Source organism: Stigmatopora argus, chromosome 7 (genome assembly GCF_051989625.1).
Source record: "Stigmatopora argus isolate UIUO_Sarg chromosome 7, RoL_Sarg_1.0, whole genome shotgun sequence".
NCBI classification, from domain to species: Eukaryota; Metazoa; Chordata; class Actinopteri; order Syngnathiformes; family Syngnathidae; genus Stigmatopora; species Stigmatopora argus.
The window spans coordinates 16,712,603-16,739,023 of NC_135393.1; the positions used below are offsets into that span (position 1 = coordinate 16,712,603).

The 26,421-nt window shown below is 42.0% G+C and overlaps 2 protein-coding genes across 3 annotated transcripts; both read left to right on the forward strand.

Moving 5' to 3' along the window:
• Positions 1 to 814: 814 nt before the first annotated feature.
• On the forward strand, positions 815 to 8,682 carry akap8l (A kinase (PRKA) anchor protein 8-like). The gene is made up of 13 exons (XM_077605634.1): positions 815 to 934; positions 1,703 to 1,744; positions 1,910 to 2,123; positions 3,192 to 3,798; positions 4,488 to 4,596; positions 4,667 to 4,737; positions 4,845 to 4,866; positions 5,217 to 5,328; positions 5,415 to 5,556; positions 5,638 to 5,743; positions 6,809 to 6,939; positions 7,031 to 7,126; positions 7,833 to 8,682. The coding sequence occupies exons 1-13, from the start codon at positions 910 to 912 to the stop codon at positions 8,262 to 8,264; spliced, it is 2,109 nt and encodes a 702-aa protein (XP_077461760.1). The 5' UTR covers positions 815 to 909; the 3' UTR covers positions 8,265 to 8,682.
• Positions 8,683 to 9,224: 542 nt separating this feature from the next.
• LOC144077392 (bromodomain-containing protein 4-like) lies at positions 9,225 to 26,122 on the forward strand. Of its 2 annotated transcripts, none has more exons than XM_077605107.1 (22): positions 9,225 to 9,362; positions 10,823 to 10,912; positions 12,708 to 12,951; positions 13,036 to 13,128; positions 14,401 to 14,538; positions 14,889 to 15,021; positions 15,089 to 15,387; positions 16,463 to 16,834; positions 17,742 to 17,870; positions 17,940 to 18,167; positions 18,250 to 18,488; positions 18,939 to 19,039; positions 19,223 to 19,483; positions 19,762 to 19,857; positions 19,930 to 20,370; positions 21,215 to 21,829; positions 22,813 to 22,913; positions 22,996 to 23,110; positions 23,189 to 23,322; positions 23,938 to 24,128; positions 24,848 to 25,148; positions 25,997 to 26,122. In XM_077605107.1, exons 3-22 carry the CDS (start codon positions 12,823 to 12,825, stop codon positions 26,063 to 26,065), a joined length of 4,185 nt encoding a protein of 1,394 aa, XP_077461233.1. In that variant the 5' UTR covers positions 9,225 to 9,362; positions 10,823 to 10,912; positions 12,708 to 12,822; the 3' UTR covers positions 26,066 to 26,122. The 2 variants fall into 2 exon arrangements, with proteins under 2 accessions (XP_077461233.1, XP_077461234.1); XM_077605108.1 differs by having other exon boundaries at positions 19,226 to 19,483.
• Positions 26,123 to 26,421: the final 299 nt, after the last annotated feature.

Consider the following 26,421-nt stretch of genomic DNA (forward strand, 5'->3'; position numbering starts at 1 on the left):
GCCTACGTGGGTTTATTCTGGGTACTCCGGTTTCCTCCCTAATTCCTTCTTGTGTGTGCCATAATCAATATATATAATATATATATACTTCAGCAACACGCTTATTTCTTTATTTATGCATTTATTTATGTATTTATTTATTCATTTATTTATTTATTCATTTATATATTTATTTACATATGTATTTTATATATATTTATTTATATCTTTATTTATTTGTTTATATATTTAGTTATTTATTCATATATGTATTAACTTATTTATTATCTATTTATTTATGTCTAATATGTATTTTACTGTGTCTATTCTCAGCCTCTTTTCTGCTGTGTATTATATTATATATGTGGGTTTAAATACTGAATCTTCCAGTTCCTACCTTGATTGGAATTAATGAAGAGGCATTGTTTAATTGACTAATACACAGCATGTAGGCTGAACTTTAGCTTCTTGTGTGTGCCATAATCAATATTTTCACTTAAGGCGGGAAGTGTACCAAAAAAAGAAAAGCAGTGTGGCTTCAAATAGTAAGATATTACCGCCCCCTAAAGGCTCATATTGATTGTGAATGGTTGTGAATGATTGAAAATGATCACCTTATATTCAACCGTAGTTTATCTTTACAGTAAATTTGGGAAGTCTTTTCCATTGACTTACATGGTCAGGTTACGCCCAACTAACGATATGAGGCCCTTTTTAGCATTGATGTCTGGACTTTACTGTGCAGAATTGATTTTAATTTGTGTCAAGAGTTTAAAAACAACTTTTTGGACGGCTGGTCATAGGCCCCGCCCCTTGCAGTACTACGTAATCGCATCACGTGACGTTTGGAACTGGCGTTTGGACGCGTTCATTTTGGTTCAACTGCAACGAGGGCCTCGCGGCTTGTTGCTTAGAAAGCAGCAAAATACAATGGAAGGCAGAAACTACGGTTCGGGTAAAAAGCCATTTATTGCTGTATTACAGTCTGACAAAATATCCTCTTACCATTTATGACCTTCATCTCTTTTCACAGTTATTTTATTAAACACTACTACGAGCCGAGAGCATTTGCCTGGTTAACGCTAGTTAAACCCCTTTTTGTCTTTTCTTTTTACAGAATAAAAATATTTTCTCCGAGTTGACACTGCGGAATAACGTTTTCTGTATTATGCTAAAATGGCAGTTGGGTGCTTGAACTTTGTAATGGCGCTTGTTTGCTCCTTCGTCATTCAAAGCTAATGTGAAGCTAACTGTCGGCAAGACTCATTGTTAGCATTGCCGTCGCCTAGCGTTCGATTGTTAGCATGCTGCTATGCTAACAATCATGCATTTCGTTAAATGAATTACCCAGTAATTACAAAGTGGTACTTTTGGGGGGATAGCTAAATGAAAGGCCTTGAAAATGTCTCCCAGGGCTCGTCGTCGACTTTTTCCACTTGTTAGGAATAAATGCTAATGTAAATAAAATATCAGTTAAAATCTCCTGTTGCAATTCTGAAAGGGGAAATACAATACATTTTTTATGTATTTTCCAGCTGATAGACTGTTTCTTTTAAGAAATAATGGAGAAACTCGTCAATTTTATCCACCGGCAGATATATTATTAATGCCAGTGTTATTAAACTATTAAACTAACTATTTTTGGAGCACTTAAATGAAGGTCCAATTCAGATCAAGTGTTTTCCTGCCCTCCCCAATTTAACACAGTTCTTGTGTCTTGCAGGTTTTTCCACTTGGGGTAATGGAGGAGGGTCTGGAAACAGAGGTAAGAAGTTTGAAATCTAAAATTGTCATAATTAATATGTAGGCATTTCATGTTAACCAAATGACAAAGAACGATGGAGTACAATTTAGTCAGTTTGAAACTTTGCTTGGTTTACTCAGCTAGCTAAATAGAGGTAAATATCCACATATTGTTGTAATCTATTAGGTTCGGGGAACTTTGATGTATTTGCTGGAAATTATAAAAATTCCATGTCGAATTACGGAGGCTACGGAGGCGGCAATTCCAAGAGAGGCCTCTCTGGTTCATCCATTCATCACCAAAAGATAACGCATGCCGATGAAGTGATTGCCAAGATTAATCAGCGATTGGACATGCTCACTCAGTTGGAGGGTGGCATGAAAGGGGCCCGGAATGACAGGTACGATTTGTCTTCACTTTTTATCCTCTATTTTTTTTTTGTTTTTATATATATCTTAGTTGACCAAGGTCTCCTGTTTGGTCCACGAGCCATATTTGAGAGGAATATTCTCAGCGCCATGCTGAATGCTCAGCATTCAAGGGTTGTGGTTTTATTTATTCTTTGGTTTTTAATGACATCCGATCCTTCTGGGGAAAAAGTGGCCTTTTTTGTCACTTGGGTCGGCATATTTTAATCGATTTCTATGCCACGATTGCCATCCTGTCTTGACTTGAATTTGTACACAAGCGTTGTTGTTCTCCATGTGACCTTCACACAAAAGATGAATTTAGTTGGCTACAATTCAGTGAATTCCTCAAAAGCGGTCTGCTGCATTAGTGACAAAAACTGGGGTCTCAAACATGAGGCCCGGGGGCCAATTGGGACCCATGGGAATGTATTTTGCAGCCCCTTCTAAGATAAGTGTTTGTGTTGCCCCAAGCTTTTTTTTAAAGACTTAAATACCAATCTAGCTTAGCGCAGGCTAATGATGGTTTTCAGCAAAGTTTGTCAAGTAAATTAGGGCAGTCACTTGATCTTGTTCTGAAGTGCCGATCATTTTCTCACCTGTTCTTCATAAACATTGAGAAAATTGGATTCTTATTTTCCTTTTTTTGTGGTATCCTGGCTGTAGTTCAGACTATTTCCAGCGGCCCCTGGATAAATAGAGTTTGAGACCCCGGACCTAAAAAAAAAGTCACTGTTCATCCTTTAAAGAGGAAGTCTATTTTTATTCCCCCGCCAATCTTCCGGCGAACCTTTGGACCTCCGAAAATATCGTCGGAAGAATTATTTTTTGGGGAATAATCTAACGATCGGAGCCGATGCCCATTTTACCGTAAAACGGCGCCAGCAGGCGATAGTTTTGGTGGATGTCTGTCTTGCAATGTGACAAGAAAACGGCAACACTATGGTGGCGAACGACTGCCGACTTGGAGAAATAGCCAAGGCGGCGGTCCTCCGTGCCTCCTGCCTCGCCTCCTCTTGCTCTCTGCTCTTCTCTATCAACCCTCTCCCTCCATCCCGCAGGTTTGGCCAGTTGGAGTCTTTCGACTCGCTCTCCACCTCCTCCTCCTCCTCCCGAGATCTCTTCAGATCCGGTGGCGGTAGCTATGGTTGCGATGATGGCCGCGGTGACAACATGCTGTCGGGCCAGCGAGGAGGCTCGGGCTTCGGGGGGGGCATGGGTCAAGGAGGCGGGAGTGGCTTTAACAGCCTCCCCTCTTCCTATGGAGTCGCCAAAATGCGACAGAATATGAGGGAGTCCTTCGACAGTGGCTCTGGCGGGGGAGGATGGGCAGGTCGTTCCCCCAGAAGGGGCGGAGGCGCCGGGGGTCGAGAATCTGGCGGAGGGTTTGGGGGCTACAGGTCCGACCACATGGCCGTAGGCGGAGGCGGCCGAGGAGGCGGTCCCTCCCCGGGCCGCGGTCGAGGCGGCCGAGGAGGCCGAGGCGGCGGTCCCTCCCCGGGCCGCGGTCGAGGCAAGCTCCCATCCCTGCTGTCCAACCGCATGTACCCAGAGGGTGGAGGTTTCCACCAGGGTCCCTCCCAAGGGCCCTACAACTTTCCAGGGAGGCATTTTGGAGGGGGCCCGTGGGCCGGCCGCCAGCGAGGCCGCAAGAGGCCCCTCAACAAAGTAAGTACCTCCTTGCCAAATCTGGAAGCCCTACTCAGATACTGGCCGTGAGCCGTTCTGATTGCCACTTTTCTCCGCCTTACGCAAACCGGACAGCCGGCCTCCCGTATTAGTGCCTGGCGTGTGCCAAATTTTCAAATCTTGGCTGCCCCCCACCCACAATACGCCCACAGTATTTAGCAAATGCATTACACGTAATGTCGAGTTTCTCCTGGAAATTATTCTACTGCTCATTTGTACGGTAAAATACTTTTTACGCTTCTCACTGCACCCTTTTTTTGTTGATCTTTTGTTTTCTTGATTTATCACTTGCAAAAAGGCCTTTCATAGACCAGCTAATGGGGGCAAAATCATAGCATCGGTGAGCATTTGAGTAGGGATGCTGGATTGATTTGCAACCCCAACTTGTTTTATTGAACACAACACAAAGGTCACTGGTTCAAATAAAAGATAGCAAATCAAATATAAAATTCAACCTCAGGTGAGCCATATTTCAATACATACTAAAAACATTAAAGAGGTGTTTTTAGATACTTAAGTACCTTCTTGTCAATGTCATGAAATGCGCTAATTAGGTAAGAACTGCAAATTCTCCCCCCAAATGAACATGGAAACATACTCTAGCCAAAATAGAAGCAAAAGTATTTGGTCTTTTTGACTGTCAACTTTTGTTTTTGGGTGAACCTCAGCAGCCACCAAAAACACAAAATGACACCCAGAAGAAGAGAAAGCAGATGGCCACTCCTGCTGATGAGCCCGAGAGTAAAATGAACAAGACTGAAAGCACCGACGCTGATGGTAGGTCACCGTCTTCTATTGTAACCCTATCAGAAAACATGATAGAATCCTTACACTTTTGTATGTATAGCAAATCCAATCAAAAAGGAGGACAACAGCGATGCAACTATGGCTACTACTACTGCTGCTGCCGCCGATTCAGTGAGTATCCGAACTGGGCAAAATGGGTCACTTAAACCATGTCAGCCTATGTTTGGCTAAAAATAGCGGTTGCGCCAAGTCATTCCAATTTTCTAACTTCTTCACAGGAGACTACTGATGGAGAATCTGGTAAGTGGACAGTGATTTCCCATTAACATTGCTGTCTAACCCTTTTTAGCATAGTCATTGGGTGCCGTTGAAAATTCTCAAAATCCGATCCATTTTGACCGTGCAAAGCCAGCAGCGATCATTCAAATGAAGAATATTACAATGTTTTCACTTCAAAGTAACACATTTGTACTCTATTAAAACCACGTCTTTTACGAGAGAAATTGTAAAATTCATTGATTTTTAAGGCAATTTTAAGGGTGCAGCTTATACTTGGGTGCGCCTAATATGCGAGAAAATACAGTAATTTTAGCCAAAGAGCTATGAATGTCAGTGTGACTCTAACCAAGCTTTTTTGTCCTCCCTTTCAGGTGGAGCAAAACAAGACGACGGTGGCGAGACGGCGGCACAGGACAAACAATTCCCTCCCCATCCTTCGGGCAAGTTCTCAAAAGCCAAAAAAAAACGGGGCTTTCAGGAGAGGTGAGCAGGAAAAAAATCAATGAGATGAATGATGAGCGTACATATGCAGTTTCAAAATGCAAATTGGTCCCGTTTCAATCTTCCAGGGTGATGTTTGCATGCTCTGTCTGCAAGTTCCGATCATTCTACAAGAACGAAATGCTGCGCCATTTGGCGAGTCGCTTCCACAAGGAACACTTCAAATTCCTTTCGGCCCAACTCTCCAAGCCGACCACCGATTTCCTACAAGTGAAAAACTTAATAGACGCACGTGGTTGTACATACAACTATTCATCACTTAACTGTACGTTTTGGCTGTTTGGGTCCTAGGAGTACTTATCGAACAAGTTTGACAAAACGGACCACATGGTCAAGCAATTGGACAGCCACAGTGCTTCCATCTGCCAGATGTACAGAGACCAGGACCTCACGAAAGGTACCTAATGACCAGACGAGAACCCGGGGTGTCAACCTCATTTTTCTTCATGGTAGCTGAAAGCACAGACTTTTGCATAAGCGGTCAATTTCAGTCGGTATCATTTGAGAATGTATGGTTGCTCCAGTTTTCCAAACGATGGCAGTATTGCATCGCTTATCATTTGGGTATCAGGTGGTCTTAGTTCATTTGAAGTCGTTCAATTGAAAACCAAAATTACTGTATTTTCACGACTATACAGCGTATCGTATTTTTAGCCGCAGTGTCAATAACGAGTGCTATTTCTGTATTTTACACACACAGGACGCACCGTTTTTATAGACGCAGCCAGTTATGGCAAAACATACAGCAGCTTAAACATACACGCTACACCCACACGCTAAAAACATGTTTTTAAAAAGGCAACAGAAGCAAAACTGAGTTCGGTTGTACTTTATTTAGCAATTTTACAATGTATTCACGTCGCCATCACCCACAAATCCATAATAGTCCCCATTTTCTGTGTCCGAATTGAACAATTGTCCAAATGAGTCATCGAAAACATTTTATGTTAGTCCAGGCGGCCACAATCCATTCGCAAATAGTAGCTAGCTAGTAGCTAGCGTAACTTTTCCAACGCTGCTTTCCATGCTTCGTCAAGCTGTTGATGTCAATGTATACAGGCCACAATCCATTGGGTGTATTGACAAAAGAACTACATATCCCAGCCGTAGTTGTGAGAGCTGTAGAGGATGGTGTACCCTATCGACTGATATATGTTATTTTATCGTGATAACAATTTTAGTATTGGTCCATATATAAAGCGCACTGGATTATAAGGCGCCCTGTCTATTTTGGAGAAAATTTAAGACTTATGTGCGCCTTATAGTCTTGAAAATACGGTATTTAAAAAAAGGGGGGAAACGTTCTCTCGTTTTTGTGGCAAGAAACGCTAATTCTATGCAGTTTCTCGGGCCACGTAAAATGATGTGGTGGGTTGGCTTTGCCCAGCGGGCCTTGAGTTTGACATCTGTAAACTTGCAAGAGGTCCAACAAAAGCTGATTTAGCGGCGGGGTGTGTTTCAGATATCGACATGGAGCACTTTTTGAAAAAAGTGGAAGCTGCACACTGCAGTGCCTGTGACATCTTTATTCCCATGGAACATTACCTGATTCAAAAGCACATTAAATCCCACGACCACAACTACAATCGCAAGGTATATTGAAGGATGCATGAACAACAATCAGGTTCTTATTTTATTTTCTCATTCTTACTGCGTTTTGTTCAAACGCTTGTCTTTATTCAAGGGAATGATGGAACAGTCGAAGAGGGCCAGCCTGTCTGTTGCTCGTAGCATCCTCAACCACAGAGTCATTGGAAAGAAGCTGGAAAGCTACTTGAAGGTAGGCACCATCAGGCGCTAATTGGATTTACCGTATTTTCTCGCATATACAGCGTATTTGCCGCTCAAAAAATGACTGAATCGAGGGTACGGCTTATATGCGCACAAATTAGACTTACCTAGAAATGACAAACTAGACCGCAAATGACACACTTCCTGGTTGTACCGCTCGCGTGACTTCCTTTTTTAATTTGTCTACGTGTAGGCAACACCTTTTCGGAATGTGCAATCCAGCAATCGATTTATACAGTATCTCGGAAATTGGATTGATTGGATTGGATAACTTTATTCATCCCGTATTTGGGAAATTTCATTGTTACAGTAGCAGAGGGTGATTAGACAGAACAACAAAGCAAAAGTACAAAGCAAATCAAAGTAAATGGGATCATTAAGAATCACCAAATCAGATCATTAAGACAGAAAAGCATAAAATAATATAATAAAAAAAATACCACGTATAATGATTTTTCTTAAAATTTCCCCTTCAAAGTAACACATTTTTACTGCCTGTTAAAACCATGAATTTGGAGGTGAAAATTGTCAACCAGGGGGCACCTTATACGAGAGAAATTGTAAAATTCAACGATTTTGAGGCAATTTTAAGGACGCGGCTTATACGCGGAGGCGGCTAATATGTGAGAAAATGCGGTAATTGAGGATAGGTGTGAAAAATTAGTATAAACTGATGATCTTGTTGCGTGGTACAGGGAGAAAATCCATTTACGGGTAACCGGGAGGACGAGGGCGAATTTGAATCCATGTTGGTGGACGCAACAGAAGATGAACAATCGGCCGTCACTGACATTAAGGAGGAGTCCGAGGCGGTAGCCGAGGCGGAGGAAGCAATCCAGGACGAGTGCGAGGCGGACGCCGTTCAAGAAGTGAAGATTCAGGATGACGAGGTTAAGGAAGCAGGTATGGAGGAGGAGCAGGGGAAGCAGGTGGACCAGGGGGAGCAAGGGAAGGATGGGGAGCAGGAGGCGCCGGACGAAGAGGATGGGGAAGAAGGTTTTGAAGTCGGAGAGGATGAAGATGACGAAGAGGGATACGTGGTCCATGATGAAATTGATGAAGAGGAAGGAGCAGAGGTGTGTGCTGCAGTTGTAGATGAAGATGAGCTCAAAGAACCATCAGAGTAACGAACAGATGTGACTATACGTAGCCGCTTACATTTTTCCACTTTATTGTCCATGTACATACTTGGTTGACTTGTCTGACATGCGTCTGGAGGAAAGCAGCTTGGTAGCGATCCAGAATTTACCAGGCTAAAATGTATTTTTTTTGTTGTCGTGCCTTTTGGTTCCTTATTCTTAAATACTTTAAGTTCAAATTGTACGAGGGCATTTTGGATTAGTTTTGGAAACCTACAAATGGTGTTCTTTTCCATTGCTTGTGTCATTGCATTGGATGATATTTTTTTCTCCCCAACTGTCAACTGAAGTTGTTTTGTTTTACATACTACCCATCTGAATTGAAAAATTGCCAATCATTTTTCTTGGTATAAATGTAACTATTCTACAGTGTCATTAATAAATCTGAGTAAACCATTTCATATTATCATGCTGTCTTGGATTTTTAGTTCACACATGTATTATCACATTCAGTACTGTAGAAAATAGGGAAAAAAAGGTTTACTTGAAATGAGCCAAATACTAAAAATGTGCTACATAGTCAACATGCATGTTTATAATTAGATTTAGCTGTAACAAACAGGAAGCGCAAGATCGTTCGTTGTTAACTTTATTTAACCTGTCACTTTGAAATCAGTGTTTACATAATTATCAGCCATTTGTGCACAGGGTAGACTTAAAAACCTGGGCTTTGCATAAGGTCAACATCAAACAAACAAAAAACATGTCTGAACAGCAAGGTTATCCAAATTATGCATTATGTGGACACGTAACATTATTTTGTAGCATCTATGTAGTATACGTATACTACAAACTGGAAACATCTCAGGATTTTATTAAAAATGTCCCAAAATATTTTGTATCAAAAGTAATATTTGATCATAAGCATTTTGTTTTTAGATGAATATTCTGTGATTTTTTAGAGCGTTGAAATGGTGGCAACTGCTTGCATAATCTGCTAGGGAAGGGGCGGGGCTTATCCTGACACTGACAGCGGCGTCCCGCCCGCACGTCGTACGTCTGACGTCAAACGACGTCGAACGGGACTGTTTGTTCTGGATTCGGGGCGAGGAAGGTCCTCCGAGCGCTGTCAACCGACTCAGCTAGGTATAAATTAACCTATTTATGCTTGCTTTGCTACCACCGGCGTACGTAGGAAGGGTGGGAAGCCGACGGGGTCCGGTACAAACGCATTAAAGCACCGCATTGGTGGTGTTTTTCCGCCCGCTGTCAAGAGTGAGCTTCGGCATGAGCCGCTGTCTTCGCGCGGGGCCTTGCACCGGTTCGGGCCACACGCGCGACGGATAATTCCTCGTCCTTTTAAAATGTGTGATTCAACCAGACTCCTGCCGCATGTGGTTACTCTTCTCCTTCGTCACGTCCTCCTGGCGCTTGAAGTGTTTGTGGTGGTATTTAGGAGATGGCGCCCCGTCACAGGGTGGGCGCGTTAGCCGCAAAGCTCGCACTCGTGCTAAAAGCAGATAGCTTCGCTCGGGCTGTTTGTTTGTAGCCTTCGTAGGCCGTATTCATGACATAACTTACGCGCTACGGACGACGTAGCAGAGCTGCCGTTGTACGGGGACTCGTGCGCAGCGTGACGTAGTTTGCGTTAGTGAATACCGAACCGTCCTAGTCGTATTCTTAAAGCCCGTTTACGTGCGGAGTTGACACTTGCTGGTGCAACATGGCGGCGTGCTTGCATGTCATGGAAGGGGAGCGAAAAGCAGCGGTGTTGCTTTTAGGGGAGCATTAACGCTGTCTTTTTGGGCAGCTTTTGGCTTGTAAGAGCCCGTGGTGTTATAATGAATCCAATTGTAGTTGTTAAAATGAGCCAAAATCTCACAGTTTGATGGCTAGCAGTTGCTACGTAGGTCAAATTAGCTTTCAGTGAACGGCTTCTCTCTGATGCTTGTTCTTAGATCGTCACAATGGCTGTTAATTATTGCTCCGCCTTCCAGTCAAAGTTGAAACCTGTGAATAAACACAATATTACGACTAACATAATCATCCGAGAACCGATTTTCATGATGTATTTTTCTGAAGATAGTTAAAGTGCAAACGGTTGAGTTTTGACGTCATCAGAACGTGACTTTCCTTCTTATGGAACTAAAATAACAGGCAGCGAGAACGAAAATAATTTAATCATTGCAAATTTCAGCTCATGATGAAAGATGAAGACATATTTTTACGTATACAACGCTTATTTTCAGTCATCTCCTTGCCAAATAGCATAATAAGGCTGGGAAACGTAACTACCAACACGATACGATTTGCTCAATATTATACATAATTATCGATGCATGGGTCAGGAAATCAAACTACGATATTATACGACACGAGAAATAAACAATGTTTATTTATCGCACCAACTCAGAAATCTAAAAATGCTTTTCCTTACAAGCTCTGAGGAATATTGATGTGCAACATATACATAAAGGCAATGTTATTACAACATTGCTTATAAATAAAGGAGGGTCTTTCTCAACGGGTCCCCTTTCTCCTGCTTTGAAATGTTTTAACATCCCTTCTGTTTGGGTGACATGCAGTTCTCACATACTGTGTTGCAGTTGGCACATCCAGAGCGCGTCGCTGCCTCCTCATCGACCACATAATGAATGCTGAAGCAGTTTAAGACACGGCGGGACAGCAACAAACATGTGAGTTTGAAGGAACCCCGCATGTTGACTTTGCATATTAGTGGAGAAGATTCACGGTAGTTTTTATGAACTCCCTTCACGTAGGCCAAAGTGGTGGCCCGGGGGCCAAATCGCCAGATTTGATCCTAAAACATTAAGTCGGCAATTGTGATTTACTTTCTCGGGCCGCACAAAATGATGTACCGCACAAAAATTGCCAGATTTGGCCACCCCACATCATTTTGTGCGGCCCGAGAAAGTAAATCATGATTGCCGACTTTCTGTTCTGGGATCAAATTCAAATGAAGATTATAGATGTATCGGGGATATTTCCTGTTTTTCCCCTTTTTCAATCAATAATTGCAATTTTTAAAATCCCAAATTGTATTTTTTTCTTTTTGTGTTGTTTTTAGTTTAAAAAGCATTTTTGAAAAATATCTAAATATATCTAAAATGTTTAGTCTTTCCCCCTTTTTTTAAATAAACAGATTTTTAAAAACACTATTTACTCTTTTTCTTTTTAAAATAAAAAAACTAAAGGTTAAAACACAATAGATTTAATATTTCCCCTCTTTTCTGATTAAAACAATGTAAATAAATGTAAAAAAAAAAATCCACTACAAGAGAATATTTGGTATTAAGAGGCTCTTCACTGTTTTATGGTCAACAGTGTTCATCACACTGCTACCACCATGTTTCACTGGAGAGATTAATGTTCTGTTTATCAAATAATGTGACATTTTAACCCATGTACGGGGTTACACACCTTCCAAAAAGCTACATTTTTGAATTGTCAGTTAGACAATGTTTCTCCAGAAGTCCAAGATGTTTTTGAGGGAAAACGTGACACGATCTTTTGTTTTCTCGTTTGCCAGCGGTGGTTTTTGGATGGGAACGCTCCCATTTATGGCATTTTTGGATATGTCTTTATTATTGTAAACGAGTGGGTCCTACAGTTGTGGCTATCAGGTTTGGGTGTGGCCACTGAAACTCAGATTTGGGGTTTTAACGGTTACTTTGTGATTTAACAAGGGGGGCAATTACTTATGCACAAAGGCCCAGATAGGTGTGTCACCCTCCATGATAAATTGGGTGTGAAACCTTTGTGTGTAATAAATACGTTAATGTGTATGTGTGTGTATGTGTATTTGTGTGTGTGTATATATAAATATACACACACACGTATGTATAAGTGTATGTATGTGTGTATATGTATGTATGTGTATATATATGTATATGTATGTATATATACACATATATATATACATATATATATACACATATACACATATATATACATATATACACATATATACACATATATATATATATACATATATACACATATACACACATACACATACATATACACACACACACATATATATATATACACACATATATACACATATATATACACATATATACACACACACGTACACATATATACACATACACACGTACACACACACACACATATATACACGTACACACACACACACACACACACACACATATATATATATATATATATATATATATATATATATATATATATATATATATATATATATATATATATATAACCACTGAAATGAAGAAGAGAGCTTTTCACAGAACTGTTTACGTGGACACCAGGTCATTTTGGGTCACGTTTATAAATGACCAAAAACATTGTCACATTTTGCAAAAGTTGAAGTTTGTTGCTGAAATGAATAACACTCGGCGCATATCCAGTGAGGAATGTTGCAAGTGGAAGTGTTGGCTCTACCACGAAACCCGATTTAACCCCGAAACTGTGTGCGTCTATGAACAGAGAGTCAACCGAGGATTGGAATGGCCTGAGGGGGATCCCTCCGGCGTCACCTGCCCCCGCTCGGGCCAATCCGCCGCCAAAACTGACCGCTCGGCCGCTGCAAACCACCGCCGCGATGGGGGACGGACTGGAGCCAGGCAGCAGCCACAACCCTCCCTCAACCCCACAACCTCACCTCCTCAACCCAACGGCCCCCGAACTCGGGAATTCCACCAGAACCAAACGGCAGACCAACCAGCTGCAGGTGCGCCAGAGAGGCTGCTCGCTGCGATTGTTTCTCTTTTGGAATTTACGGCGCCGTCTGCAACAGTTTGTTTTTTCTTTTCAGTACTTGCTCAAAGTCGTGCTAAAGACAGTATGGAAACACCAGTTCGCATGGCCGTTTCACGCTCCTGTCGACGTCATCAAACTCAAGCTACCGGTAGGTTATGCGGTTTTTCTCTCCTAGTGAAAATGTATAAATGTACTTACAAATGATCACTGAAGAGTTGTTAAGGGATTTAAGTATAATCCTTTGACATAGAACTGTAAAAAGCTATATAATAAGACTTTGCCCATATTTTACTGAGCTGCAAGGACAAACAGGCATGCATGCAGGTGTCCCAAATACCAACTGCATGATGGTCGACATCATACTTTTCCTCTCTTTCTGACATCACTGCGACTCTTCTGTGTCATCATGAGTCAAAAAAGGGAGTTCTTTTAATTGTGCAACAGTTTTAATAAGCCAAATGTGTGCATTCACTAAACCATAATACATGCCTGAATTCACTCACAAATGAAAGAGAGTAATGAGACCATCTAGTAACCATAAAACAATTACAGTATTTTCACGACTATATGGCGCATTGGATTTAAAGGCGCAGTGTCAGTAACGAGTGCTATTTCTGTATTTTACACACACACAGGACGCAATGTTTTTAAAGATGCAGTCAGGCATGGCAAAACATACACCAGCTTAAACAAACGCTAAAAACACGTTTTTAAAAAGGCAACGGAAGCAAAACTCAGTTGGGTTGTACTTTATTTCGCCATTTTACAATGTACTCACGTCATCATCACGCACAAATCCATCAAAGTCCTAATTTTCTGTGTCCGAATTGAACAATTGTCCAAATGAGTCATCGAAAATGCTGAGTTTTATACATTTGTCCAGGCGGCCACTATCCATTCGCAAATAGTAGCAAGCTAGTAGCTAGCGTAACTACATATCCCAGCATGAATCGCGCACGGGGGAAAATGAAGTTGCAGGCTGCTTACCATAGTTACGAGACCTGTAGAGGATGGTGTACCCTATCAACTGATTTATTTTATTTTATCGTGATAACAATTTTATTATTGCTCCATATATAAAGCACAATGGATTATAAGGCGCCTTGTCTATTTTGGAGAAAATGTAAGACTTATGTGCACCCTATAGTCGTGAAAATACGGTACCACACAATGACTATATGGAACGTCTTTACCATTGTCACTCCTTCACACATTAACATTCCAAAGCGCGGCAGACGCTACTAGCGTAAACATCATGTGCGCTTATATACTCATTTTAAAATCACTAGTTAATTGGAAGCTTTTTATTTACTTTTACCGTGTTGGGCTTTGGATCCAACTCGCAACCTGACCTTTAACCTTGAAATCACCAGTTGAGATAGCCTTTAAAATGGTTTCTTTATCTCCCATTTTTTTGTAGGACTACTATAAGATTATCAAAATACCAATGGACATGGGGACCATAAAAAAGCGTCTGGAGACCCACTACTACAAAAACGCCCAGGAGTGTATTCAAGACTTCAATACTATGTTCACCAATTGCTACATGTACAACAAGGTCAGTAGCTAAGACCAGTGCGCAATGTGCGTTGTACGTACAGTCGTCGCATAGAGGGAAATCTGTCAGGAGGGGGCGGTAGAGATCCGGATGTCAACCTGCTGGAAACCCCTCAGTTACCTTTCCTTTTTTGCCAGTGTATTTTTTGTGCTTATTTAGTTAATTACTTTTTTTTAAATGTAATTACAATGAAAATTTCATTTTCTGTCCCAATTAATCAGGTGGATTTACCTTAACTGATGAAGCACCTCAAATAACACCTTGACAATGTTTTTTAAAAAAAGAAGTTTTTTTTCTTTCAATTTGGGGTTTTATGATCCATTTAACAAAGTCTGAATTCCATCCCGCAGCCCAGCGATGACATTGTTTTGATGGCAAAAGCCTTGGAGAAGTTCTTCCTCCAAAAGCTCACGCAGATGCCGCAGGAGGAGACGGAGATCGCCGTGGTCACCAAGGGACGCCGCGGCGTCAAACGAGAGCCCGGTACGGTCGGAGTGTCCAATCCCGACTCGGATCTTCTCGTCTTGACTCCTTTGTCTTTGCGTTTCAGCTCTGATCAGCATGTCCGAATCCAGCCAAGACATATCGTCCCCTTCCCCCTCCAGCACCCCTCACACTCGGGGCTTCTCGTCCCCCTCCACCCTGGCGTCGTCGACCCCGCCCCCGCTGCCCCCAACCCCACGCGTGCCTCCCACACCTGCAGCCCACACGCCCCACCTGGGACCTTCGTACCCACTTTCCAACGCTGGGATCCTACCCGCCGGCATGACCGCCGTGGCCCCTCCGACCGTCACGCATTCGGGGCTCCACCCGAGCCCGATGCTGCAGAGCGCCCCCCCTGTCATCAAGGTCAGAGCACGTCTGCTAATCTTTAGTCAGTATTTCATCCCAGATAAGATTAATTAATATCTTGGGTTAGATTCTATAGATCACATGTCATAGTGGCGGCCCGGGGGCCAAATCTGGCCCGCCACATCATTTTGTGTGGCCCGGGAAAGTAAATCATGAGTGCCGACTTTCTGTTTTAGGATCAAATTAAAATGAAGAGTATAGATGTATATTAAATTTCCTGATTTTCCCTCTTTTAAATCAATAATTTTAATTTTTTAATCATTTTTTTCGGTGTTTTTAGTTCAAAAATCATTTTGTAAAATCTAAAAATATATATAAAAAGCCAAAATAAACATTCTTTTAGATCTATAAAAAACTGAATATTCAGGGTTTTTAATCTAGTTCTTTTAATCCATTTATAAAATAAAAATAAAAATCTAAATATTATATCTAAAATGGTCCGGCCCACGTGAAATCAAGTTGACGTTAAAGCGGCCCGCGAACCAACCCGAGTCTGACACCCCTGCTATAGATCCTTTTCACAGTCATTTATTAACAGAGCTGCCAAATGTCAAAAATCAGTTTTGGTCAAATTTAAATGGGATTTTTTTTTCTTCACCCTTCAGTGCCATTGACAGCGTTAGACGTCAAATCCATTTCGATTGAGAGGGTTGAACAAATAAACAGTTAATGAGTTAATTGCTGCCCTGTAATGGGTACAAAAACAAAACAAAAAAACAGGTGTCCGGCTAGCTAAAGAATGTGTAAATCAAAAATTGTAGCTTTGTTGTAATATTTTTATAATGGTGACACACAACTCAAAACGTATTGTGTAAAATGCCACAAAAAATTTAAACGCCCTACTTCTGTTAGGACTCACTCATTAGCTGTATTTTTAAATTGACTTAAAAAAAAAAGATCCTTCTCGATGAAACTCATGCTGTAAACATTGTAATTCTGATCAATTCAGTCCTGATATCCGCAACGCAGCCCTCTATTGTTCAACTTGTTATACCAAGCGTGACAACCAACCCTGTTCTCCTCTGTTCACAAAAAAAAATGATGTTACATGAAATGAATAATCTCCCAACAGCAAAGGAAGAGCCAGAAGAGGAAAGCAGACACCACAACCCCGACAGCCAACGACCAGCTAAGCGAATCGTCCCCCGTCTCGGCGGAGCCCCGACCGCGCCGCGAGAGCAGCCGCCCGATGAAGCAGCCCAAACGAGACCCGTTGCAGCCGGACTCGCAGCACCAACTGGTCGGCGGTTTGGAGACGGGAGGCATCTTGACGCCCAAACGTCAAGATCTGTTGAATTCCTGCACCTTCCTTGTCAAAGAGATGCTTTCTAAAAAACATTTTGCCTACGCCTGGCCCTTCCACTTGCCCGTTGATGCAAAATCTCTTGGTCTTCACGATTATCACGACATCATCAAGCATCCCATGGACCTCAGCACCATCAAGGTAATACTGGTCATTTATTTACATTTTTTTTCCTTCTGTTAGGACTCACTCATTAGCTGTTCCAACCTCTGTTCAGATTTTAATTAGTTATCAATAAGAAATTGTAGAAATTGGTGGATTGGCCAACTATGAAATGGAAATTTGTGATTTAAGATTGAGGATTAGGTTTTTCCTGACAGAATAGTTAAAATTACAAAATGCGAAAAATACCCTAAATATCCAGTTACTACTAAATTATTTCTCTTTTCATACCTGTCAACTTGTACATTTTTCCCGTATTTTATTCGTTTATTTTATCATTTTAAATAACTTTAGTACAGGAATTTTTTTATGTACATTTTTTTGTAAAACCGATCTCGTTTACCCATTTTGGCTGTAATCCGGATCGTCTCGGCACTGGTAGAAGACGAAAACGTCATTGTCGACTGCTAATATTGTCATGCTTCAAGCATGATATGCGCACACGCATTCCCCTTTCACAGGTCCGCTTTTTCATGGATTGGATTGGATTGGATAACTTTATTCATCCCGTATTCGGGAAATTTTGTTGTCACAGTAGCAAGAGGGTGAGGATGCAGAAATAGGAAGGTATTTCAGACATAAATAGATGGGTAATAAGTAAGTTAATAAATAAATACATGAATAAATATATAAATAAATAAGTGTGTTGCTTATATATATATATATATATATATATATATATATATATATATATATATATATATATATATATATATATATATATATATATATATATATATATATATATATATTTATATATATATATATATGCATGCATGCATGCATGCGGTAGGTCTTAACACTCAGCCATTTGTTTTGTTAAAGATATGGCTTGAGGTGTGTCATTATTATTGCATTCAAACATCCTTCTGCGTTCACTTTTTAGAAAAAGCTGGAGAACCGACAGTACCGAGACCCTCAAGAGTTCGCAGCAGACGTCCGATTGATGTTCTCCAACTGTTACAAGTACAATCCGCCGGGCCACGATGTGGTGGCCATGGCGCGGAAACTCCAGGTAAGCATTTCGCCCGCAACGTCATTCCCGTTCTGATTCTCGCCGTCTCACGAGCGCACTCCATCGCAGGATGTCTTTGAGATGCGTTTCGCCAAGATGCCCGACGAGCCAGAAGAGGCCACTCCGGTCCCAACGCCGTCTTCGGTCCTCCACCCCGCCCCGTCCACTCGACAAGCGCCGCCGCCGCCGCCTCCCATGGTCTCGGAAGACAGCAGTTCCAGTTTATCCGAATCCGAGTCGTCGGTGGAAGACACGGATCACGAGAGGCAGCAGCGATTGGCTGTGCTGCAAGAACAAGTTAGTGCTTTTTGAATCTCTTTGCAAAAAAATGGCGTTTGGAGATGAGATGGTAACCCCCCCGCCTTTTCATCCTGTGCAGCTCAAAGCTGTCCACGAGCAACTGGCCGCGCTCTCTCAGCCTCAAGTGAGCAAGCCCAAGAAGAAAGAAAGGGAAAAGAAAGAGAAGGAGAAGGAGAAAGAGAAGGAGAAGAAGAAGGAAAAGCACAAGAAGAAAATTGTGGTGGAGGAACCCCCCGAGCCCACCATGCTTCAAATTTCCAAGAAGAGCAAGATTGGCAAAGATAGTCTCATTGTCAAGAAGGAGAGGAAAAAGCCTGGGTCAGTATTTTTTATTTTTTAACAACATATTTCTAGACTAAAATGGAATTTCTATGTTTTTTTTGTAGGCTCATTTTTCTGTTAACACACCCCAGAAAATAAATCACAAAATCAACGCAAAAAAAATTGACATTGACGCTATTTAGACTTGGAGGGGTGAACGCCGTCAATGTCAATTTTTTGGTGCATTGATTTTGTGATTTATTTTCTGGGCTGTGGAGCAAATGATCGCATTAACGGCCATTCTTTTGAGTTTAAATGAATTGAACGTCCATTGTTGTCAGTGAGCGCGTGGAAATCGCCCACTGAATTCCATTCAGTAATCATTACATACCTGGCCTTGTCATGACCTAATGTGACGTAATCCTTTATGACATTTCGGTCGGTGCACACACTTCAAAGATGAATGATGTCTTGTCTGATCAGCGTATTTGTGTTTATGAATTACAGTAAGAAAGAAGGCATCAAAAACAGTCATCCTGTTGCACCCCCGCAACCCGGGCCAACCCCTCTCGTCCCTTCAGCCTCCCTTGAAGCAGAAGATGACATGGGTATGCGCGTTAGCTCATAGTAATTTATCATAATCCTATAAAGGACATTACATTTTGGGTCATGTAGGCCACATTATTCAAATCACCTCAAATGTGAAGTACACTTATGTGAACGACAGATTTATATATTATTTTCCTCATTTATTTTAAAAATATTTCGTATAAATATAGTTTTTTGCTCAGCAGACTTGTTTGGGAGCGCGGTAGCGATCGGGGGCAAGCCCATGTCGTACGAAGAGAAGCGCCAGCTGAGCCTCGACATCAACAAGTTGCCCGGCGACAAGCTGGGCCGCGTGGTGCACATCATCCAGACCCGCGAGCCCTCCATGAAGAACTCCAACCCGGATGAGATCGAGATTGACTTTGAGGCACTGAAGCCCTCCACGCTCCGCGAGCTAGAGAAATACGTGTCCAGTTGTCTCAAGAGGAAGAAGAAGTCTTCAGGTGGGTGTTTTCAAATTGAGGCATTGGTCGGTCGGACCATAGATGTCATACATGTAGAACACGATGCAAAAACTTTAGTAGCTCTACCACACTGAATAGAATGTTATGTTTATTTATCAAATGTCACTGACACAAAATGGCCAGTCAGACTGGCTCACAGCGTGCATTTTGCATCTCGTTCTACATATGTGATACCTATGGTTGGGATAATACGGCATTGGGCTCCTTGTACTGGTTACAAAAAGCCACCTGTTTGACAACCTCTTTTATCACTGTAGAAAAGCCCCTGGAAATGACAAACGTGACAAAATTGAAGACAGGATCTTCGTCGTCGGGCTCCAGTGACTCCTCTGATAGTGAAGATTCTGACAATGGTACCAAAATACCGTGCAGATGTCAGCTTTTCTTCTCTTTGTTTCATTCAAACCCTTGTAATTTCTTTACAGTGGGGCTGGTTCCCAAGCAGCAGAAGACGCTTTCCAACAAGGACACCAAGAGGACGCAACCGCAGCCCGTTACGAGCGTCCCCGGCCCCGTTGCGCCCCATCCTCAAGCGATCCAACCCAAACTCCCCTTCATCACACCCCCAAACGTCCCCGTGGCCGTCCCCCTTTCTGTTCCAAACCCTGTCCCCGTCCCCATCCCCATCCCCATCCCCCTCCCCGTCCCCGCTCTCGAATCTTCCCACCTGTTGAGTTCCGGATTTGACCCGCTGTCCCACTACATGAACGCTCACCTAAACCAACCCAACAACGAACCCAGCCCAATCATCAGCGCCCCTTGTCCCCCCCTCGCGCCCGGCCTGCTCAATGTTAACGCCCCCGTCGGCCCCACGCCCACCGAAACGCACCCCTTCCTGAACCAACATCATGTCATACCCACGCCAGGTCAGTACCTCCCTCACACAAATTCATTTTTTTCAGTTGCACTGCACCAAAATGAGGATGCAAACAAATGGCTCAAATAATGTATTTGGCATAAATTTTTTTATACAGCAAGTAAACGCATTGCGATTGAGTGTCACACCACAATACACTGATAGTATGGTAATATTGCCATTAAATAATAATTTTGAAAATCCGCTGTTGCGCTTACAAGCTAATTTGGGAGTTTTTCATTTTATGGAGTTTTATCATTTGTTCATGGCGTTTCAAAGTTGAATTTTTAATGTGGTGCCTCAGGCATCAAATAGCTCACAATGAAGGCAAAAATAACCCTTTTATTTTCTAAAAATAGCTTACCAGTGCCGTGAAACTGTTATTTACGAAATATTGACTGGGTAAGGATTTGATTTTTTTTTCCCCCGTACCAAGTATCCCATATTTTGTTTAAAAATCAATTTAAACTGTTCAATAGAATACCAATTTTTTCTCTAATCCCAATCCTGTTTAAAAAAAAATGGAAATCTTTAAAATGGTCAGAACTTTATGGTTTACCTTGTAATAATTGCTAGACTTTTAATTTTGATACTGTTATGTTTTTGTTTAAGGTTATCATAATGTGAATAACTGATAATGTCCCATAGTTAGAAAAAGGCCATTAAAATAAACAAAATTGGACTGAGATGGCTGGTAGCTAGCGAATAAGTTGTTGAAAAGTTAGCATATTACTTCATTATTGATGAGTTATTTTCTTTAGTTTGCGACATTTCGTTTTTGAATCCCATTGCCTTGCTATGTTGCAGAAGTGTAACTAACTGTGGACTAATTGCCTTTTTTTCTTGGTTTCCAGCGATCCACACCGCGCTTCCCCAGCAGCCATCCCGCCCCAGCAGCCACGCCGCCCCGCTGCCTCCCAAAAACACTCAGCCGCCACCCCCTTCCCCGCTGCTATCGCTGCCCACGCCGCCTCCTCAGCTTCAGAGCTCGCTCCCACTAGCGCAGCCCGCCCCGCGGCCCCGCGTCCCTTCGCCGCCATCGCACGGGATCTTGGGCACCCTGTCCGCCCAGCCGCCCCAGGCCCTGCTGGAGGACGACGACGAGCCGACGGCCGGCGGCGGCGACGAAACGCCGCCCCTCGGCCAGGTGCAAAGCTTCCTGCAGTCGTTCCAACCGAGGGCGCCCGGGCCGATTGCATCGCTCCGCTCGCCCGCGCGAGTCGCCGCTCAGCCGGCACCCTCCGTGCCATCGGCCACGACGCCGGCGCCCACGCACCGGCACGCCCCGGCCCACGGTCACGTGCAGAAAGCGTACCCGCACGCGCTGGCCACGGCGGTGCAGCAGCAGAAGGGCGCCAGTCTGCAGCAGAAGCTCCAGCAGATGCAACAACATCAGCAGATGCAGCAACATCAGCAGATGCAGCAACAGCCCTCACCGCGAGTCAAGCCCGCTGAGCCATTTCCTACCGGTAAGGATCGATATTGATTTAAAAAAAATAATTGGGGGGGGTTTACAGTGTTTTCTCGCATATATGCCATATTTGTCGGTCAAAAAATGATGCCTGAATCGAGGGTACGGCTTATATGCGCACAAATTAGACTTGACATGCACAAAAATGCCTTGATTTCACATGGGCCGGACCTTTTTAGATATAATATGTAGATTTTTTTTAATAAATGGATTAAAAGCCCTGAATATTTTTTATAGATCTAAAACAGTGTTTATTTTAGCTTTTTTAAAATATATTTTTAGATTTTACAAAATAATTTTTGAACTAAAAACACAGAAAAAATGGATTAAAAATGTACAATTATTGATTTAAAAGGGGGAAAATCAGGAAATGTAATATACATCTATACTCTTCATTTTAGTTTGATCCTAAAACAGAAAGTCAGCACTCATGATTTACTTTCCCGAGCCACACAAAATGATGAGGCGGGCCAGATTTGGCCCCCAGGCCGCCACTTTGACACGTGGGTTAAGAGAACAAGTAACAAAATGATCCATAAATATCATGCAAAAATGTATATATAGCCTATTTTATATTTCTATATTAATATTGACAATATTGGGGGGCAAAAGTAACTGTCCAACAAATCACAACTAAAATTTGTCGCATTGGGTGACCAATTTTATTTCGCTGTATACATTTATTTATCTAAAATACATTTGTTGAACAATTTGTTTGCCACCTTATTTCAGTGCTGCGCAAGTGGAAAAGGGGATGTTTTTTCTGCTTTTTTGGAAGGAAAAAAAAACGTTTATTATGCTCTTTTTAAATCAGGTTGACAAAAGACATTTGGAACTATAGTACTTCCCCAACTACTTAATACATTTCCTGGCTACTGGCAGATTCTCTGTATTAGTCACGTTTAAAACCAAAACAAACAAAAAACCACGTGATCGGGACATCCCTCCTTGAATGAAAGATTATTTCACCGTGTTTGCCAGGTTGCCTGCGCGACAGTCCGTCTCCCCTCATGATGCACTGCCCCCTGATGCCTCAGTTCCAGACGGCAAGACCACCGTCTCCCCCGCAGATCAAGAAAAACGTCAGTCATCCCTTCCGCCGCCGCCGATAAAAACAAAAAAGGTTCTCTGGCGTAATCCTTTTGAACTTTTTTTCATTTGTAGGATCAGAGGTCGAACTTGATAAAAGAGGAGAAAGCGTCCCACTCGCCAGTGCTGAGCCCTTCTCCATTCAGTCCTGCCATGCGCCTGGACACCCAAAAACATGACACCAAGCACAGTCAGTACCGCTTTTTTTTATCCCGTCATAGCGTCAATTTAGTGGCGTAACCAATACCGCTTTTGCTTCCTCCTTCAGGATTAGACGGGAAGTCGTCAGACGGGTCTCGTCCCAGTTCGCGCCTATCGGACTCCCTGGTGCAAGGCTGCCCTCAGCAGGACACCAAAGTCAAGCAGGAGTCCAAAACGGCCTCGGGACCCAAAAGGACGCCGGTAGGTTTGAAATGGTGGTTAACGCCAACTGTCATCCAATTCCTTCAAGTTACCGTATTTTCACGACTATATGGCGCACCACATTTAAAGGCGCAGCCAGGCATGGCAAAACATACACCAGCTTAAACATACAGACACACGCTAAAAACATGCTTTTAAAAAGACAATGGAAGCAAAACTGAGTTCGGTTGTACTTTATTTAGCCATTTTACAATGTACTCACGTTTTTTGATCAATCATCACCCACAAATCCATCAAAGTCCTCATTTTCTGTGTCCGTATTGAACAATTGTCCAATTGGTTTTTAGAAACCAAACCGTATTTGTTTTGCAATAAACACATGTCCACACTATATACGGGTACCTTTTAGAGGCGTGCCTTTAGTGTCTGACCCCGCCCACGTCCACCTTCTCTATATAAGAAGCGTGTCGGCAAGAAGTGTTCTCAGTCAGGCTTTAGAGCTTACGCACGGCGCTCCGCATTATAAGGCGCCCTGTCTATTTTGGAGAAAATTTAAGACTTTTTAGTGTGCCTTATAGTCGTGAATATATGGTATTCATTGCAATTTTTTAGTGTTCAATGTGTCGCCAACGTTTAATGTTTGTTGTCCTACAGGACGTCAAGTTAAAGAACATGGGCTCCTGGGCCAGTTTGGCTCAGAGGTCGCAGTCCACGCCGGCGTCGGCCGTTCGCTCGTCCAGCGACAGCTTCGAGCAGTTCCGGCGGGCCGCCAGAGAGAAGGAGGAGCGCGAGAGGCAATTGAAAGCTCAGGCGCAGCAAGCCAGGAGGGAGCAGGAGAAATTGCGGTATGGCCATGCTATCAACACTTTTCAATTGTTTGCTTCTAGTAAATTGGGTTGCAGCCCAAACAGGCGCTAAAAAAACTTTTCATTCTATGTGAGGAATTATAAGGAAGAGGCCATTTTTAAATTGGACGTCCTTAGTTTTCCACACATTTTAAAATCATTTTATGCCAATGACAAAGATCCCATTTTATGTCAAATATTTAAACGTAATTGTCCATTTTCTTCTTTTAGCGATAATATGAAACATTTTTTTTTAAACTTCAAACTAATTGTTGTTGAAATCTGAGAGAAAAATACATAATTATTTACAAATTAATTGCAAAATTATTTTTAAAGAGAGAATACATGGTGACCAAACATACAATGATCTATCATTTTTGTCTTTCATTTCATATATTATTAAGTTTAATATGTGAAATGCATTTTCTATTTAAAAAAAAGTATAGATATTTTACATGGAAATACTTATTTTTATATAGTAATTTATTGTTTGCACATAAAATATATATATGACAACCTTTAAATTAAATACACCTTTTATTTGACCCAATTAATTATCAGATCAATGACTTTTTTTAAATCTATCAATCCACAAATACGTCAATGAAAAAGCTGCCATGAACAGAACAAATGATTAAAAAAATGCATGGAATCTGCTGCCTTTTGCAAAAAATTTGCTACCGTGGCTCTTTGTCGCTCATGCCTTGTTTGTCCGACAGCCGCGACGACGACGAACCCGCCGTGGAGCACCACCGTCGCCCCCACGAAGACGTGCGCCGACGCCAGGAACAGCAACAGCAACCGCAGCAGCAGCAGCCACAGCAGCAGCAGCAGCAGCAGCAGCAACCGTCACCCTTGGCGACCACGCCGCCCGCTTCCACCCCGCCCACTCATTCTCCGCAACCTCCGGCCGTCCCGCCCCCGGCGCCGTCCCCGACTTCCTCGGCCGCGCAAAACGCCCTCGACCAGCAGAGGGAGATGGCGCGACGCCGCGAGCAGGAAAGGCGCAGGAGGGAGGCGGTATGTCGTTAAAAGAGAACAATTACCATAACTTTTGAAAGTCTACAATAGTTTGCTTATCACTAGTAGAGGTCCAATCCATTGGAAGTAGGACAGCGGCAGCGAATGAACGAACGTGAATTAGACATCTATCGCCGACAATGCTAATGCTAACGGCAGCATAAAAAGCCATTTTAAACTTTGTTTCTATTTTCACGCCACAACGTTTGAATTTACACAATTTATAATAGTTAATAGATAAAATATATAGATAAATAATTGAAAAAAATACTTGTAAAAATAGTATTAATAAAAATATTAAATATAATTAATTAAATAGAGATTCCACTAAAAAAGAGAAAATACCCAAATTAAATCCTCATTAAAAAGTAATATAGTCCAAAGGCTATTTTGGTTATTTTTGGGGCTTTTTTTTCCAGAAATATTTTAATAATATTTTTTTTGTCTCAATATACCATTTAAAAATGTTTGACATGCCTTGGGTATCTTGCTTGGTTTAACTATATAAACTGTGATTATATTTTCAGGTTTTATCTTTTTAATTTACGACGCCTTAAAGACGCCACATCAGGATTCATCACGCCAGTCTGATCATAGGACACAAGAGGGTTAAAAATAATAATAATAATAATATATACGTTTTAAAAGTTTTTTAGGGGGGGATTTTAAAAATGCCTCCCTATTTTTCATTTTTTAAATTAAAAAAAAAAACCCTTGATTTAAAAATGTGCCATTTATTTTTCTTTATGACTTCATTTCTCCTTGTTTAGTATTTCACAACTTTTGTCATATATTTCAATTCAATAGATCTACACAAACATTTTTTTTTTATATCTTCTCGTTTGCAGATGGCCGACACCATTGACATTAACTTCCAGAGCGATCTGATGGCCATTTTTGAAGAGAATCTCTTTTGAGTCGCCGTGACGACGACGGCGCCGACGGCTACGTGAGAAGGACGTAAACAACATAACACACACCCGTTTACGATACACACCTGACAAAAAAACATCCCTATTTGGACTCAATAGTAGCTGTCCTGTCCTTTCTCACAGCGTCTTCTTTCCCCTCCCCCATTCGGAGCGCAGATGCGTTTTGGTGTCTGACGTGATGTTTATAGTTGTTGGCTTGCAATATGGATTTAAGAAAAAAAAAAAAACTTTTAAAAAGATTGTCGTCAAGGGGGGACGATTCGGATTGATTCCCTAAGAAAAGAGTCAACGGATTTGAAAAAAAAATGCACAGATTTTAGCCGTTCCATTCTCTTTTTAAA